This window comes from Ceratotherium simum, chromosome 29 (genome assembly GCF_057802395.1).
Source record: "Ceratotherium simum simum isolate JZ-2026a chromosome 29, ASM5780239v1, whole genome shotgun sequence".
NCBI lineage: Eukaryota > Metazoa > Chordata > Mammalia > Perissodactyla > Rhinocerotidae > Ceratotherium > Ceratotherium simum.
Window position 1 is genome coordinate 39,809,716 of NC_141928.1, and position 18,137 is coordinate 39,827,852.

The 18,137-nt window shown below is 37.3% G+C and overlaps 1 protein-coding gene across 1 annotated transcript in view; it reads right to left on the reverse strand.

The window, feature by feature from the left end:
• The window catches only part of RECK (reversion inducing cysteine rich protein with kazal motifs), a 117,866-nt gene that overhangs the window by 85,755 nt on the left and 13,974 nt on the right, over positions 1-18,137 (reverse strand). The window contains 4 exon segments of the mRNA XM_087419503.1: positions 3,440-3,487; positions 5,650-5,735; positions 8,232-8,268; positions 9,202-9,276. Of these exon segments, the coding sequence (XP_087275629.1) occupies positions 3,440-3,487; positions 5,650-5,735; positions 8,232-8,268; positions 9,202-9,276 (246 nt within the window).

Below are 18,137 nucleotides of genomic sequence, written 5' to 3' on the forward strand. Positions count from 1 at the left end.
TTGTCTGGAAATATCTTCATTTTTCCCTCTTTCTTGAAAACTATTTTTGCTGGATATGGAATTCTAGTTATTTTCTTTCAGAACAGTTTAGGTATCATTCCACTATCTCTGGCTTACTCTGTTGCTATTCAGATATCAGCTTTTGGTCTCCTTTGAAGGCAAGGTCTTTTTTTCTGTTTTCAAGATCTTTGGCTATGAATTATATCTGTGACGTATGGATTTTTTTTGTTTTAATCCTGCTGGGGATTTGTTGGGCTTCTTTAAACATTGCCTCTGCGTCATATTCTTTCTTCTTCTTCTAGTATTCCAATTGGAACACTTTATCTATCCTCCACATCCCTTAAACTCTCTTTCAGCCTGTCCCTCTGTGCTGCTTTTCCATATAATTTCTTCAGTTCTATCTCCCAATTCACTAATAATTGTTTTTTATATTTCCCTGAACATCACCTCCTATCATCAATCCATCATAACAAATCCTGTGGGTGGATTCTGCCTTCAAATCTCTGATTTATTTCTGAATACTCGACTCTATTGCTATCATTCCAGTTCTGGGCACTGTCTGCTTTTAGTTAAATTGGGGGGGGGGGGTTTCAGGGGATCTAAAACTTAGCCTGCACACAACTAAGACTTCAAGCTTTCTAAAATATTAGACTTGTTATTTGTTATGTTGGTCTTCTATTACAGATTCATCATCTCCCTCTACTTAATAGCGAGTTGAGCCTCAAAATATCCCCTTTCCAGGATCTGGTCCCACTTTGCCTATCCAAGCACAGATTCTGAGGCCAAAATAGGCCTAGCTTCTTTTAGTCCCCTGCACAAGCCACGTGCATTTTTGCTAACATGCTTTTGATCCACAGTCTTCTTACCCAAATTATACCAATCCTTTCAGGCCTCTCTCTTTTGAAGTCTTCCCTGATAATTCCCAACACGCTTACTCTGCTTTCTGATTTCCCTGAGCCCTTGTGTGTGCAGTATATATTTTAATTATCTTCACTCAATTAGATACAATTCTTCAGTATTTGAAGTTAAGTTATAAGTGGCTTATCCAGAATTCTAACCTAGGTCTGAATCCAAGGTTTGTGCTCTTTCTAATATATAAAATGGCCTCTCAGTAGTCAAAAAATACTTGTTGATTTGCATAAGAAAGAAACCAGATGCTATAAAATCAGACATAACAATGTTTTATATTTAACTGGTTTATCCTAGCTTGGTTGGAACAAAACAGAATCTTAAATGGCATTAAAATTTTTTAACTTTATTCAGGTAAGTAAATTTCTTAGGGAATCCCCTCAAAAGGGATTTTACGTAGCTTACCAGTAAAGACAAACATTAGCTCCTCCAAATATAATTACTCACTCTCTGAATCTCTAATCAAATGACACAAAAACATCGTTCAGTGTAAATGCTAAGCCCTAAAACTCTAAGCCTAAAGGAAAAGGTCTAGAAGTTCACTCCAGGGACCACTCCAGTGTTAAGGAAAAGACACTAAAAGCCTAGTTTTATAAATTATTCTGATGTTCATAAACAACCAATCTAGTTAAAATGGGTTAGACTACACCAAACTTACCCAACTCACTTTATAACAAATAGCCATTATCTCTAGATTAGACTTCAACAATCATAAAAGTGACTATTATTTGGGGTTTATAACGCAGAACCCTCTTTCTGCATTAAAGTGTTCTCATCTCTCTTTCTATTTCTAAATAACATATAAACAATCAAACTGAGTCTTGAATTATCTTGAATAATTTGTAGGGTCAGTTTTGTTTTGTTTTTTCTTGTGAGGAAGATTAGCCCTGAGCTAACATCCGATGCCAATCCTCCTCTTTTTGCTGAGGAAGATTGGCCCTGGGCTAATATCCGTGCCCATCTTCCTCTACTTTATATGGGACGCCGCCACAGCATGGCTTGACAAACGGTGCGTCAGTGTGCGCCCGGGGTCCGAACCTGCAAACCCCAGGCGGCTGAAGCGGAGCACGGGAACTTAACCCCCAAGCTACCGGGCCAGCCCCTAGAGTCAGTTTTTAATATACATATATAGTATATTACAAGTATGTATTTTACATATATATGTAAAAGAACCCTCTTGGCGTATAGATTTTTGGAAAACAGTTGCTTAATTCTAGGCCAAACAAGGGAGGATAGTCCAGGAAAAGCAAACTACTCTTAGTATTTCTCTCATAGAACAGTGTTTATCTCTCTTACCTTTCCCGTCCCGGCCTTCATCAACACATACTGGCAGACTTCCTAGGGCAATGCAGAAATCCAGACAAGAGAAGGAAGCACACTAAAATAATGGAGGACAGGCTACAGGAGGTAGACAGTGTCAGACATCATGTGGGAGAAAAGAAGGAATTATCACAGTTAGCCACTTTGTTCAAGAGAAACTAAAACTAGTTATTTCAAAGGTAGAGAGATAAGAAAAAAAAGAAAGATCTTTTACTTCATTGTAGCAAGGCTCCTTCCAATAAGAACAGAAGAGAGTTGTAGTTAATTTGGAAATTTGTCTTCAGAGAAACAGATAAAACTTAGCAAATAGTAAAGAGATAAAAGATAAGATTTCTCTAATTAAAAAATATTAATCAAGAGAGACAAACCCTATAATTATAGGCTTTGAGAAAAGAAAAAAATTCAGAACCACAATCTAGAAGCAGTTAAGAGTTGTTCTGGCTTTCTTCTCCAAGAGAATACAGACTGTTAAAAGCAATAGGAATCCCAATGTTTATATATAAAAATGATGAATGAGGCATATGCACTTAAGTGTCCTTAATTACATGGTCTTACACTATGAAAAACAATAGCATCACATTTAACAAGGGAGTTCCAGAAACTAAACAAAGGAGCCCCACTGAGGAGCTTTTTCACATCAGGGACAATCCTCTGTACATATTTGCATGATGTGAAATCCCTCCTCTACCCCTGACCTAGTAACTCCCCCATCTAGAGCCACAGTGCTTGAAATATGACCACTGGAAAACCAGAGTCCTTCAGATTTAATACAGCCTTTGTAATTTAGTACCTTGTTCCCCCAAATGCAAGACACTAGGAAAGTCTCGTTTCTTTCAATTAGAGGTAGTTTATAAAGATGGATACCTGGATGGGTCAAGGGATAGGAAAAGAGGCAAAAGAGAATATGGAACCTAAGACAAACTATTTTACAACCTTGGGTACAACCTTCCTTTGTTATGAAAACATTATAGGTTAAATCCTTTGTATACGTGATTTAGGCATTTCTTTAATATTAATGCTTAATTTCAACAAGTCAATTAAAGTCATAGCATTTCTAAAAAACATAAATGATATTTTTGCCATGGCTATATTTTCTGTAAAGTAAAAGGCAATTTATGTAAGAATGAATTCATTTTAAAAATTTAAGTGATTTTATCAATTCTGATAACATCTGAAGAGTCTATCCAAATTTATTAAATAAAACACATACCTCATATTCTTTTCTGCAAACTTTAGAAATATCATTTTTTGAAGATGCCTAAAAGACAACAAATTTCTCCATTAATTTATTACACATACTATTCAGTACAGGACAAAAAAGAACAAAAATTAATATAAGTATATGTTAATTCCTGGTATAGTATTCTTTTCTTTTTGCTGAGGAAGATTTGCCAATCTTCCTCTTTTTTGCTGAGGAAGATTAGCCCTGAGCTAATATCCATGGCTAGTCTTCCTCTATTTTGTATGTGGGTCGCCGCCACATGGCCACTGAGGAGTGGTGTAGATCCGCACCCAGGAATGGAACCTGGGCCACTGAAGCGGAGTGCGCCGAACTTAACCACTAGGCCACTGGTGCTGGCCCTACAGTATTCTTTATTTCACCAAGGAAAACCTTATGCTCAAATATTTAAGAGTTCCTAAATTACAACAAACAAATTTCACGCAATTTCTTTAAAACAAACAGCCCCAGAACCTACCTGATTTGCTAGAACTTCACTCTAACTTTAACGGCTTTAATCTCACAAAATAACACAGTCCTTTTGTTATTTCAGAAACTAGATGACTCTGAAGGAAATGTAAATCAGAGGATGTTTTTCTTTTAGCTGAATTCCACTCTGTAGCAAATTTTCTTGTGAAGCTCTGCCACGGCATTTATATTTTGGTTTTTCTTTAACCCTCCATATTCTAAATTCCCATACCTACTTTTTTTTTAAGATTTTATTTATTTTTATTTTTTCCCCCCAAAGCCCCAGTAGATAGTTGTATGTCATAGTTGCACATCCTTCTAGTTGCTGTATGTGGGACGCGGCCTCAGCATGGCCGGAGAAGCGGTGCGTCGGTGTGCGCCAGGGATCTGAACCCCGGGCCGCCAGCAGCGGAGCATGGGCACTTAACCGCTAAGCCACAGGGCCGGCCCTCCCATACCTACTTTTGAGCCAATTTCCTCAGAAAAAATCCATACATAATGGAGGGAACAACTAAAGAGGAAAAGGCTATGCCAAGTGATTAACAAAAGTTATTTTTACGTAATTCTCTTAACAAGTTTATGAAGAAGTATTATCCCTTCTACAGGTGAAGAAACTGACGCTCAGAGGAACAGAACTTGTTTACCTCATTTAAGTGTGTACTTTCTATAAACAAGCCAAAACAAACACGCTGAGGGCTGGTTATTCTCCCAGATGATATCAGTTTCCATTCAGAGACACAGTTCCGGAGCCATGGGCTCTGGTCCCTTGTTCTATTCCCTCCTGTTCTATCATCTGGGCTCATGCAATTCTGAACAGGCCAGCTGATGAGGATGGGGAGAGCGAGAAGCAGAATGGACTGGCAACTATTTTATGTCCCACCAGATCCATTATAGTTCAAATCCTCTGCAACTCAGCTACAGCTCAATGCCTGGAGGAGAAGAGCAGATGCTGGACTGTGTGCTGCCCCAAGAGTGTTGCTCAGGCTACTCGGTCCAGTGGTCTGTATGAAAGTGAAGGTGACACCATGTCTCATATGCTCCCGTCCAGAGACCAGTCACTAGACAAAGAAAATAAAAGAAGGATTTCCAGTATGGTTTCTGGTCCATCTATATTTCCCAGTTAAGTCTATTTCTACCACTAGGAGTATGAGGAGCCAGGAGACCAGCTTTCCCACAGCACTCTGAGGAACCACCATGAAAATATACACAGTGAGGAAAAACTCAGGGGCCTAACCTGAACTGCACCAGAGAAGTCATAATTCACTGTAGGAGTCATGCTCACTTTAGGAACAGAGAAGGCATATAAGAATATGCTCAGGGTAAAACCATGATGAAAGACAGAAAGGAAGATGAAAGCAAAATAAGCCAACTGTGTCAAATGCTCTCATCCAAGCATACCCTAAACTTACATGAGCATCTGGAGTCATTCAGCATTGATTAAGCATGATCACAGGCAAAGTACAAAAGACCCTGATTCCTTTAATATTCTTTCTTTGTGTGGCAGAGAGAAGTTAAGAAAGAATAAGAGAAGGCTGAGGGTCTCACATGCAGCAGCCATAACTGAAAAAGCGGCAAGTCTAAAAGGAAGTGGTCTATGCAAGAAATGCTAAATTTGCAGCTTTTATTGGTCACCTCTTCAAAGGTACGAACAACGTAGGCAAGGTCCAAGACACGCACAGCCAAAACTCAGACTGTACTCCATGCTGACTAAGAGCCCGACTGCCCAGTGTTACCTGCTTGCAGGCCTGCCGACACTCCAAGGTGATAGCCAGTTCACAGCAGCCTAGGCCAACCCAGCCATCAGACTTCTTAAACACACCTTAAAAACAAAACGTTCAAACGTTTGGGTCATAAGCAGTGACAAACACAAATAGCATGCCAAACTGGCTCATGGATGCCACTAAAAATCCAAGCAGGTGTCCACAGGAAAACCAGCTCAGACAGCAGGACCTCAAAATTGTAAGCCCTTCCTCTCACGCTTACTCCCAACGCTACCAGTCTTCTTAAGTCCCCCACGGCATAATTATCAGGTCTTTTGTTTTCTCTCTCTTCTCCCTGCCCACCCTGATCTTTCTTTAGGTCATTCTCACTCTTGGGTAGACAGCATCTCTGGAGGATGTGCAGGTTAAGGAAAGCAAGGAGAGGCCTTCCTCACCTCTAGACTGTGAATCAGAGGCAAAGATTCCAATTAACTTAACAAGCAAGCAAACAAAAAAGGGCATAAGTATTATTGTATTCAAAGCATTAGATACCTAGAAGAGTATAAAACCTATGATGCTGTTTAAAAGCTGATATTTAGTAAACTGACAGGGACATCTCCGCGAGCCAGGACTGACTTTGATGGGTACGCTTAATTATGGGGCAAAATCATCATGCCGGTTCAATTTATGCACAGCAGCTATTTCTCCAACCAAATTATTGTGATACCAAAAGGTGATAAAATTATAAAAAGTGTTCTAATGCATTTTTTAGGTCCCTTTTTGCAATCATAAATGTCAATGAATGACTCCTAGGATAAAATTAGGAGATACAAGTAACGATTATGAAAAGAGAAAAGATTTATGCAAATTCTTCCTTATCTCTCTTAGAAAATGCTTTATGCTGCTTCCATGTAATAGACAGATCTGCAAATCCACACCTATATTAAATCAGATTATTATTTACATTTGAAAAACATGTCAGGGATTCCAGGCAATAGGTAACATAGTTCTCCAAATGAATCTAGGACTTAAAACAACAAATAGAAGCATTCTGTTAAAAAAAACAAAACAAACAAACAAAAGCAAACGAATGGCCCACAGATAGCTAAGCTCGCAAAATATAATTACAGACCACTCCAATTATTAAGTGGCTAAAATAAAATATCATAAGCATCTGTATCCCAACATGCTTTAAGGGTACAGAGGGCAACAGGCTCCCATCTAACCCCGTTGCCTAGAAGAGCTTCTCTAAATCTTTGCTGCTCGCTATTCAGAATCACTCACATTTCAGAAAGAATTTGAACGGAATCAATGTAGGTCATAAACTCTGTGAACTTTCATACCACAATGCAGTATATTGCTGTTTCCACATATCCAGTGGCCTCTTACAAAATATCAAATTGTTCAACAAGCATTAATATTCACTGAGCCCCTCTTCTGTACAAGGCACTCTATTAGGTATCATGTGGGTGATGAAATAGATAAAATACATGATTAATCCCATTATGGAGATTACAGTTTGGTGGGAACATGTATATGTGCGTGCGTGCATGCGTGTAACTCCAGGACACTAGGTAGAGGGATAATTAGGAGAACAAGCCATTCCAAAAAGACAAATAGTCCAATTTGTTTGAAATGCAAACTTCAAACAGTGTGACAGCCTGTAGAGTTCAGAGATACATAAGATATACTCCCTTATTCCAAGGCACTGGCTGTAACAAGGCCTGGAAAATGAGTTTTAATCCTAGGAGACCATGAATGCTAGGCTAGGGAACTGGGGCCTTATTCTGATGGAAGTGGCTATCCCCTGCGGGATTTTTTTTAAAGGAGGTGGGGAGGACAGCTACAATGTGTTGAAATACCAGTTACAAAGTTATTACAATATTCTACTCCACAAGTGTAATAATAAAGGCTTGAACTAGGAGTAGAGAAGACATATGCAAGACTTTACAAGGGGAGAGTCAATGGAGCTAAAAAGAAAAGGCAATCAAGGTAACTTGAGGGTTTCCACAAGAAAGACAGTTATAAGAGGAGTTTGGTTTTAGATTTGCACTTCAGACACCACCTGGATGCAGAGATCCAGGTGGAGACATCTAGAAGTCAGGAACAATGACTTGGATTTGAAAGTTATCTTCCCAGAGCTGATTAGTTATCAGCTCTGGGAAGGAATGCCATTACCAGAGTGAGAGTGGACAGAGAAGGAAAGAGGACGCACATAGAAATAACATGGTCCTTATGGGGGCAGGGGAGAGGAAAAAGGTAAGAGAGGACAAGGTCAGGAGGCCAAGGAGGTAGGTAGTGGTCAATAATATCAAGTGTTGCAGGGAAGTTAAACAGATTAAATACTGAGAAATAGTCATAAGATCCAGGAATCAAGAGATCCTGTGATCTTTCAAAGACCAGTTTCAACAGAAGAGTACAAGTGGAGACAAGAGTACAGTGACGAATTGAGTGAAGGAGAATAAATTACACATTTGAAAATTTGGGTGTCTACAGGAAGGAGAGGAAAGAAACTTAAGGGTATTCTTTAAGTTATAAGACTATGACACAGATTGTACAATCACAAAATAAGTTTTTAAAAATAAAGTGCTATATGTTATACTTCTATTGCTTACCTGGCAAAGATGAATTCATACAACTCCAAATTTCAACCTAAAATTGTAATCACCAAAAGGCTTTTATGTAGGTAACCAGTTCCTAAATACAACAATTAAATTCTACAGAAATTACATACAGCTAATTTCATTATGTTTGTCTCTATACAGTCAATGTTCTAGGACTATATGAGTATCAATCAGCTATTCAGAGAAAAAAAAATAAAACTGAGATGCAAAAATATTGCTTGCTCTTTTCCCATCTTCCCATCTAAGAGCACTAGGGATAAGTCTGGTTACTCAGGATGCTTACTGGAATCACTGTTTCCAAGCGCAAAGACAAAAGTGTCTGTAGAGTGACTAAAGGAACACGTGTCAGTCAGAACTGTTTGATCATCAATTTTTCCCCCCTCTCATAGTGCAAGCTGCCATATGTAAAGAGGCTCTCTCATGCAAGCTCAGACTTTCTTAGACTGGACCATGAGCATCCCAAACACTGAGGACAGCCCAAGCATAAGAGACATTTCACGTTACATGATTCAGACAGGCAAGCAATATATCTACAGTATACCAGCAAATGGGAAGATAAGAATAATGAGAAGCACACATTTTCCCTTGTCCCAAATTGAACTTTTCAAAATCAAAATAAATATAAGATTTAGTTATTATGGTTTTCATAAAATTGTCAAAATAAAATAATAAGTAAAATTCCAAATTCCAGATAAGCTACCATAATGAAATTTAAAGACTGGAATACATTTGTATTTAATATTGTTTTTATACTACATCAGAGAATAAACAATAAAAGATGAAATACAATATTCCATCTAGCAATTTGTGTGAGGATCTTTGTAAGGTACCTACTTAAATCTAACATTTTACTTTGACCACAAACTCCATTCACATTGAAAAATTTGCTAAATCTAAAAGTAACTGATCTGATGGCTTCATTTAGACAAAACCTTCCATAGTTAAGTTAAACAAGACCTACCATTGTCTCAGGGCAATAATCTGGGGCTCGCTGTAACAGATGTTTTAGTCGGGATTCACTTTTTGAGGAGAATATCTATTTGACAAAAAAAAAAAGCTTTTGTGGCATTTTTTCATAAGAAATAAGAAGAGGTAAAATTTATTATCCTCTAGATTTATCAGTTGTCTAGAATATTTTCCAACTTCCTTTTATAAATGGAAAGCCTTTGGAAAGATCTAAATTAAGCTGAGGTAACATTTCTTTTTTTTTTTTTATTTTTTTTTTTATTTTTTTTTTATTTTTTCCCCCCAAAGCCCCAGTAGATAGTTGTATATCATAGCTGCACATCCTTCTAGTTGCTGTATGTGGGACTCGGCCTCAGGATGGACGGAGAAGTGGTGCCTCGATGCGCACCCGGGATCCGAACCCGGGCCACCAGCATCGCAGCGCGCGCACTTAACCACCAAGCCACAGGGCCGGCCCGAGGGGTAACATTTCTTAAAAGGTTCGTTAGTTTGGCAAATAGTCAAGAAAGCCCAAATATAGCAAGTCTAGACCCTTTCCCAACGACCAAAAACAGAGAAAACCAGGCTCCCAACCTGTTAGAGAACAGGGGAGAAAAAGAAAAGAAGAAAACAGAAAATGAAGAAAAAACGATAAATTTATTCTAAACTGTTCTACAAACTGCTTTTAGTCAACTAACCACAATCAAAAACAGACTATGTCATATCCTTGATATTGGTGAAGAACAAATTTGTGACTAGCCTTATGGCATAAACTTCTCCATAAAATGACATAAAATAGAGACAAAGCCATTTTTTAATAAAGATGCCAAGGAGCTAACAAGTTCACTCACTAGACTAACTGGCTCATTTCCAAATAGGACTTTTTAAAAATTAATGCAATTACACTTTGATGTCTCAGTAAATTAGAAATTAATTGGTAATTTACAAATTAGAAATCATTACATATATCAGAGCTTCATGGTTACCTGCAAATAGTCAAGACTATAAAATACATGAATGCTAAGAATAATGAAAAAGCATTTATCTCCAGTTAGTTGAAGCAGCCATTTTTCTCCAGAACTACCAACTATAATAAGTGAAGACAGCTAGAATATCACCATTTTGCAACCCCTAGTGAATTAATGCATTTAGGCAATTATCAACAATGACTGCTAACATCACCAAAAGAGATATCCAGACACAATACCATTTATGAGCAAGACTTGCCAAACAAACAAACAAAACAAAAACAAACCTAACCTGAATCTGATCAAGCCTCTGAATTTGTCTCATAAGATAGCTGCTAGCCATGTGAAACTATTTAGATTTAAACTTAAATCAATTAAAATTAAATAAAACTTAAAAATCAGTTCCTCAATCTTTTTAATCACATTTCAAGTGTTCACTTGGCACACGTGGCTAGTGGCTACCATATTGGATCACAGATCACACAGATATAGAATATTTTCATCACTGTCTATCGGACAGCTCAGCTCTAAATCTACCTATCAATCACTAAGAAATATGGAGGAAAGAGGAACACATTAAATGATACCACGGGGATGCAAACAGTATGATTCAGACTATGAGAAACTCTACAGGATAAATAACCAGATTTATTCATCAAATAAATCTCAAGGAGAAACCCATAGGTCAAAAGATAGTTAAAAGACATATAACCAATTCCAATGCATATACTTCACCTGGATCTTGATTTAAACTAAAAAAAAAAAACCAAAACATGAAACAATTAAGAAATTTAAAAAATAACTAGGTATTTGAATATTACATTTTTAAAGAATTGGTAATAGTATTGTGGCTATTTTTTTTGAACAAGTACTTATCATTTACAGATACAAACTGAAAATTTATGGATCAAATGATATGACAATTGGGATTTGCTTCAATATAAATTTGCCTCAACATAATGGGGGGGAGGAATGGATGGGAGTATAAATGAAACACAAGTGGCCTCGACTTAATCATGTTTAAGCTGAATATGGGGGTTTATTATACTTTTCTTTACCTTTGTATATATTTGAAAATTCACATTATAAAAAGATAAAAAGAAGAAAGAAAAAAAAAATAAATGGAAAAAGAACGACGAAAGGCAAGAAAGAATGAAAAAGAGACAGACAGACAGACAGAAAGCACACGACATCGTTAGTGGAATGGGAAGAAGCATAGCGAGGGCTATGCTTTCACCAGTCCCCTCTTCCCTCAACTCCGTCTCTTCACAAAACAGAAACAAACAAACAAAAGCAAAAAACCCACAAGTACTTGCAACAGTTTAGAACAGTGGAGAGAACAATGAACTGAGCAACCTACTTGGCCTTAGCCTGGCGGTTAAAAGCATGAACTTGGTAATAAAACACATTTGGGTTTGAGCCCCTGCTCCTCAAGTTACTGCCGTGGTGACCTTGGCAAGTTATTTAACTTTTCTATACCTCAATTTCCTCACCTATAAAATGCAAATAATAACATTATCTCCCTCAAGGACCTGGTGTGAGAATTAAATTAAATAATGTATGTAAAGGAGCTGGTACATAGGGAAAAAATAAAATAAAAATTTGCTGCCCAGGTTCCATGTCTTGAATAGCTAACAAGCAAAACTAAGAAGTTAGACATCTATCAGGTCTCTTTTGTGTCTAAAATGATGATTCCAGAAAGTAGAATGAATTAAACTGAGAAACATAGAGTTATTAGGAATACATTTAGCTTAAAGAAGGCAGCATGTATATACTTTCAGATAATAAGGAAGACTTCAACATAAGCAGTTACTTTTCTCACTAAACAATGGGTAATCACACCTAAAAGAAAGATGAATGCTTCCCCAGAATATACACTATGATTATACAAACCATCTCAGAGCAAAAAATTTAGTAACCAAACCTGTACCCCATTAAAGGCAGAAATAATCAGATCACAGGGCTGACAATCCGGATCTTGGGAGATATTGTAACCCATACCTACCTCCTGCCTCTGTCAGAATTCATTTCCCTTTGTCTTCAAACAAGCAAAGGCCTCTCATCTTGAAACAAATCTTCATTTCCTGCCCTGACTTACTGACTTCAACTAATATCCTACTTTTTCCTTTCATTGCATCCATTTCTTCACCAAAGAACTTACAAATATTCACTGACCACCTTCCACAAGCAAGGGCAAGGGTACGACAAAGAGGAATAAGACACAGTCTCTACATTCAAAGAATCCATATTATAGTTTGGAAGAAAGATATATAAAAACTGAGTACATTTTTGTAAGTCTGAAATGTTACATAATAAATTTAAATTAAAAAAAAATGTTTTAAATCCCTGCAGAATGCCTTTTAGTCCCACCACTCCAGTCAACCTAGAAATATTGATTGAGAGTTTTGAGTGTTAGGCACTATTCTAAGCCCTGGGGGAGTCAGCATAAACAAAACAAACAAAAGTCCCTGCTCTAGAACATCTTCCCTAACAGCCTTTTTTTTAAAACTCAGGGCCTTTTCTCAATTCTCAAATTCCTTGACTTTATCTCGCATCTGACACCTTATTTTGTTGAGGATAATAAAATGCTGGCCCTGACTTCTTATCTAAATTCAAATTCATTTTTTTTTAAGTGTACAAATTCAGTAGCATTTAGTACTTTTTTTTTTTAACTTTTTTATTGAGTGCATAATGCTTTATAACATCGCATAATTTCAGGTGTATATTATTATTTATCCATTTCGGTATAGACTGCATCGCCCTCACCACTAATAGTCTAATTTTTACCTGTCACCATATATATGTGCCCCTTTACCCCTTTTGCTGACCCCCAACCTCCCTCCCCTCTGGTAACCACTATATTTTCTCGTTATCAATGTTTGTTTATCTTCCATATATGAGTGAAATCATGCGGTGTTTGTCTTTCTCTGCCTGATTTCACTTAATATCCTCAAGGTCCATACATGTTGTTGCAAATAGGACGATTTTGTCTTTTTTTTACAGCTGAATAGTATTCCATAGTATATATATATACCACATCTTCTTTATCCATTCACCAGTTGATGGACACTTGGGTTGCTTCCACATCTTGACTATTGTGAGTAGTGCTGCAATGCACATAGGGGTGCATAAGTCTCTTTGAATTGTAGATTTCAAGTTCTTTGGATAAATACCAAGTAGTAGGATAGCTGGATCATATAGTATTTCTATTTTTAATTTTTTGAGAAATCTCCATACTGTTTTCCATAGTGGCTGTACCAGTTTGCATTCCCGCCAGCAGTGTATGAGGGTTTCCTTTTCTCCACATCGAATTTTTTTCTTAGTAATTATAGCCATTCTAACAGGTGTAAGATGATATCTTATTGTAGTTTTGATAAGCATTAGTGATGTTGAACATCTTTTCGTGTGCCTGTTGGCCATCTATATATCTTCTTTGGAAAAATGTCTATTCATATCCTCTGCCCATTTTTTGACCAGGTTGTTTTTATTTTTGTTGTTGAGTTGTATGAGTTCTTTACATATTTTGGAAATTAACCCCTTGTCAGATATATGATTTGCAAAATTTTCTCCACTTGGTAGGCTTATTGTCTTGTTCCTGGCTTCCTTTGCCTTGCAGAACCTCTTTAATCTGATGTAGTCCCATTTGTTTATTTTTTCTTTTGTCTCCCATGCCCGAGTATACACGGTATTCAAAAAGATGCTACTGGGGGCTGGCCCAGTGGCGAAAGCAATTAAGTGTGTGCGCTCTGCTGTGGTGGCCTGGGGTTCGCTGGTTCGCATCCTGGGCATGCACCGACGCACTGCTTGGCAAGCCATGCTGTGGCAGCGTCCCATATAAAGTGCAGGCAGGTGGGCACACATGTTAGCCCAGGGCCGGTCTTCCTCAGCAAAAAAAAAGGAGGACTGGCAGATGTTAGCACAGGGCTGATCTCCTCACGAAAAAAAAAAAAAAAAAAGATGCTGCTAAGACTGATGTCAAAGAGTGTACTGCCTATATTTTCTTCTAGGAGTTTGATGGTTTCAGGTCTTACATTCAAGTCTTTAATCCATTTTGAATTAATTTTTGTGTATGGTGTAAGACAATGGTCTACTTTCATTCTTTGGCATGTGGCTGTCCAGTTTTCCCAACACCATTTATTGGAGAGACTTTCCTTACTCCATTGTATGTGCTCGGCTCCTTTATCGAAGAGTAGCTGTCCGCAGATGTGTGGTTTTATCTCTGGGCTTTCCATTCTGTTCTATTGATCTGTGTGTGTATTTTTGTACCAGTACCACATTGTTTTGATTACTATAGCTTTGTAGTATATTTTGAAGTCAGGGATTGTGACGCCTCCAGCTTTGTTCTTTTTTCTCAGGATTGTTTTAGCTATTCGGGGTCTTCTGTTGTTCCACATAAATTTTAGGATGCTTCGTTTTATTTCTGTGAAGAATGTCATTGCAATTCTGATTGGGATTACACTGAATCTGTAGATGACTTTAGGCAATATGGACATTTTAACTATGTTTATTCTTCCAATTCATGTGCATGGAATATGTTTCCACTTCTTTATGTCATCTTCGGTTTCTTTCAATTATGTCTTATAGTTTTCAGTGTACAGATCTTTCACCTCCTTGGTTAAATTTATTCCTAGTTATTTTATTCTTTTGCTGTGATTGTAAATGGGATTGTATTCTTGACTTCTCTTTCCGCTAGTTCATTACCAGTGTATAGAAATCCAACTGATTTTTGTACGTTGATTTTGTACCCTACAACTTTGCTGTAGTTGTTGATTATTTCTAATAGCTTTCTGGTAGATTCTTTAGGGGTTTCAATATATAGGATCATGTCCTCTGCAAATAGCGAGAGTTTCACTCCTTCCTTTCCAATTTGGATACCTTTTATTTCTTTTTCTTGCCTAACTGCTCTGGTCAAAACCTCCAGTACTACGTTGAATAGGAGTGGTGAGAGTGGGTACCCTTGTCTTGTTCCTGTTCTTAGAGGGATGGCTTTTGGTTTTTCGTCATTGTGTATGATGTTGGCTGTGGGCTTGTCATATATGGCATTTATTATGTTGAGGTACTTTCCTTCTATACCTATTTTATTGAGAGTTTTTATCATAAATGGATGTTGGACCTTGTCAAATGCTTTCTCTGTGTCTACTGAGATGATCATGTGATTTTTACTCCTCATTTTGTTAATGTGGGTATATCACACTGATTGATTTGCGGATGCTGAACTATCCCGGTGTCCCTGGTATAAGTCCCACTTGATCATGGTGTATGATCCTTTTACTGTATTGCTGTATTCGGTTTGACAATGTTGTGTTGAGGATTTTTGGATTTATCTTCATCAGTGATATTGGCCTGTAATTTTCCTTCTTTGTGTTGCCCTTGTCTGGTTTTGGGTGATGTTGGCCTTGTAGAATGAGTTAGGAAGGCTTCCGTCATCTCCAATTTTTTGGAATAGTTTGAGAAGGACAGGTATTAAATGTTCTTTGAACGTCTTGTAGAATTCCCCAGAGAAGCCATCTGGTCCTGGACTTTTGTTTTTTGGGAGGTTTTTGATTACTTTTCCATCTCTTTACTTGTAATTGGTCTATCCAGATTCTCTATTTCTTCTTGATTCAGTTTTGGGAGGTTGTATGAGTCTTAGAATTTATCCATTTCTTCTATATTGTGTAATTTGCTGGCATAGAGTTTTTCATAGTATTCTCTTAAAATCCTTTGCATTTCTGTGGTATCCATTGTAATTTCTCCTCTTTCATTTCTAATTTTTTTGAGCCTTCTCTCTTTTTTTCTTAGTGAGTCTGGCAAAGGGTTTGTCAATTTTGTTTATCTTCCCAATAACCAGCTCTTAGTTTCCTTGATCCTTTCTACTGTTTGTGTGTGTGAGTGTGTGTCTCTATTTCACTTATTTCTGCTCTAATTTTTACTACTTCCCTCCTTCTACTGACTTTGGGTTTTGTTTGTTCTTATTTTTTCTAGTTCTGTTAGGTGTAGTTTAAGATTACTTATTTGAGATTTTTCTTCTTTGTTGAAGTGGGCCTGTATTGCTATGAATTTCCCTCTTAGAATCGCTTTTGCTCCATCCCATAAGAGTTGGTATGATGTATTTTCATTTGTCTCCAGGTATTTTTTGATTTCTCCTTTGATTTCCTCATTGATCCAATGGTTGTTCAGTAGCATGTTGTTTAGTCTCCACATATTTGTGACTTTCCCAGCTTTTTTCTTGTAGTTGATTTCTAGTTTCATAGCAGTGTGATCAGAAAAGATGCTTGATGTGATTTCAATCTTCTTAAATTTACTGAGGCTTGCCTTGTTTCCCAACATTGGTCTATCTTTCAGAATGTTCCAAGTGCACTTGAGAAGAATGTGTATCCTGTGGTTTTGGGATGGAGTATTCTATATATATCTATTAAGTCCATGTGGTCTAGTATTTCAGTTAAGGACACTGTTTCCTTGTTGACTCTCTGTCTGGATGATCTATCCATTGATGTAAGTGGTGTGTTGAGGTTCCCTACTATTATTGTGTTGCTGTTAATTTCTCCCTTTAGGTCTGTTAATAGTTGCTTTATATACTTTGGTGCTCCTGTGTTAGGTGCATATATATTTATAAGTGTTATATCCTCTTGGTGGAATGTCCCTTTTCTCATTATATATTGCCCCTCTTTGTCTCTCATTGCCTTTTTTATCTTGAAGTCTCCTTTATCTGATATAAGTATGGCAACATCTGCTTTCTTTTGCCTGCCGTTTGCTTGGAGTATCATCTTCCATCCCTTCACTCTGAGCCTGTGTTTGTCTTTAGAGCTGAGATGTGTTTCCTGAAAGCCGTATATTGTTGGGTCTTGTTTTTTAATCCATCCAGCCACTCTGTGTCTTTTCATTGGAGAATTCAATCCACTTACATTTAGTGTGATTAATGATATATGTGGGCTTAATTCTGCCATTTTATCTCTTGTTTTCGAGTTGTTCTATATTTCCCTAGTTTCTCTTCCCTTGTATTTCTGACTGCCATTTCAGTTTGATGGTTTTCTGTGATGCTTTTCTCAATTTTCTCTTTATTTACGATTTGTGTCTCTGCCTGATTTTTTGTTTAGCGGTTACCATGAGGTTTGTATAAAAGATCTCATAGATGAGATAGTCCATTTTCTGATAGCCTCTTATCTCCTTTAGCCTAAGCAGGTTCCATTCCTTTCCTTTTTCCCTTCTAAGTTATTGTTGTCACAAACTATTCTGTTTTGTGTTGTGAGTTTGTGATTAAAATGAAGTGTTTATAGTTATTTTTGATGCTTTCCTTCTCTTTATATTTTATGTTATAATTAAGTGTTTGCTATCCTGTTCTGATAGAGAGCTGCAATTTTCTGATTTTGTCTTTCTGTTTATCTCCTTGCTCAAGGCTTTGCAAACCTTTGCCTTTTTGCTTCAGGTACGAGGGCATCCTTGATCATTTCTCCTAAGTGAGGTCTAGTGGTGATGAACTCCCTCAGCTTCTGTTTATCTGGGCAAGTTTTTATTTCCCCATCGGATCTGAAGGATAGTTTCACTGAATAGAGTATTCTTGGCTGAAAGTTTTTGTCTTTCAGTATTTTGAATACATCATTCCAATCTCTCCTAGCCTATAAGGTTTCTGCTGAGAAATCCGCTGAAAGCCTGATAGGGGTTCATTTGTAGATTATTCTCTTCTGCCTTGCTGCCCTTAATATTTTTTCTTTGTCATTGACTTTTGCCAGTTTTACTAATATATGCCTTGGAGAACGTCTTTTTGCATTGATGTAATTAGGAGTTTTATGGGCTTCATATACTTGTAAGTTCACTTTCTTCCCAAGGTTTGGGAAGTTCTCAGCTATTATTTCTTTGAACAAGCTCTCTGCTCCTTTCCCCCACTTTTCTCCCTCTGGAATACCTATAATCTTTAAGTTGCATTCCCTAATTGAGTCAGATATTTCTCGAAGAGTTTCTTCATTTTTTTTTTAAGTCTTAGCTCTCTTTCCTCCTCCACCTGAAG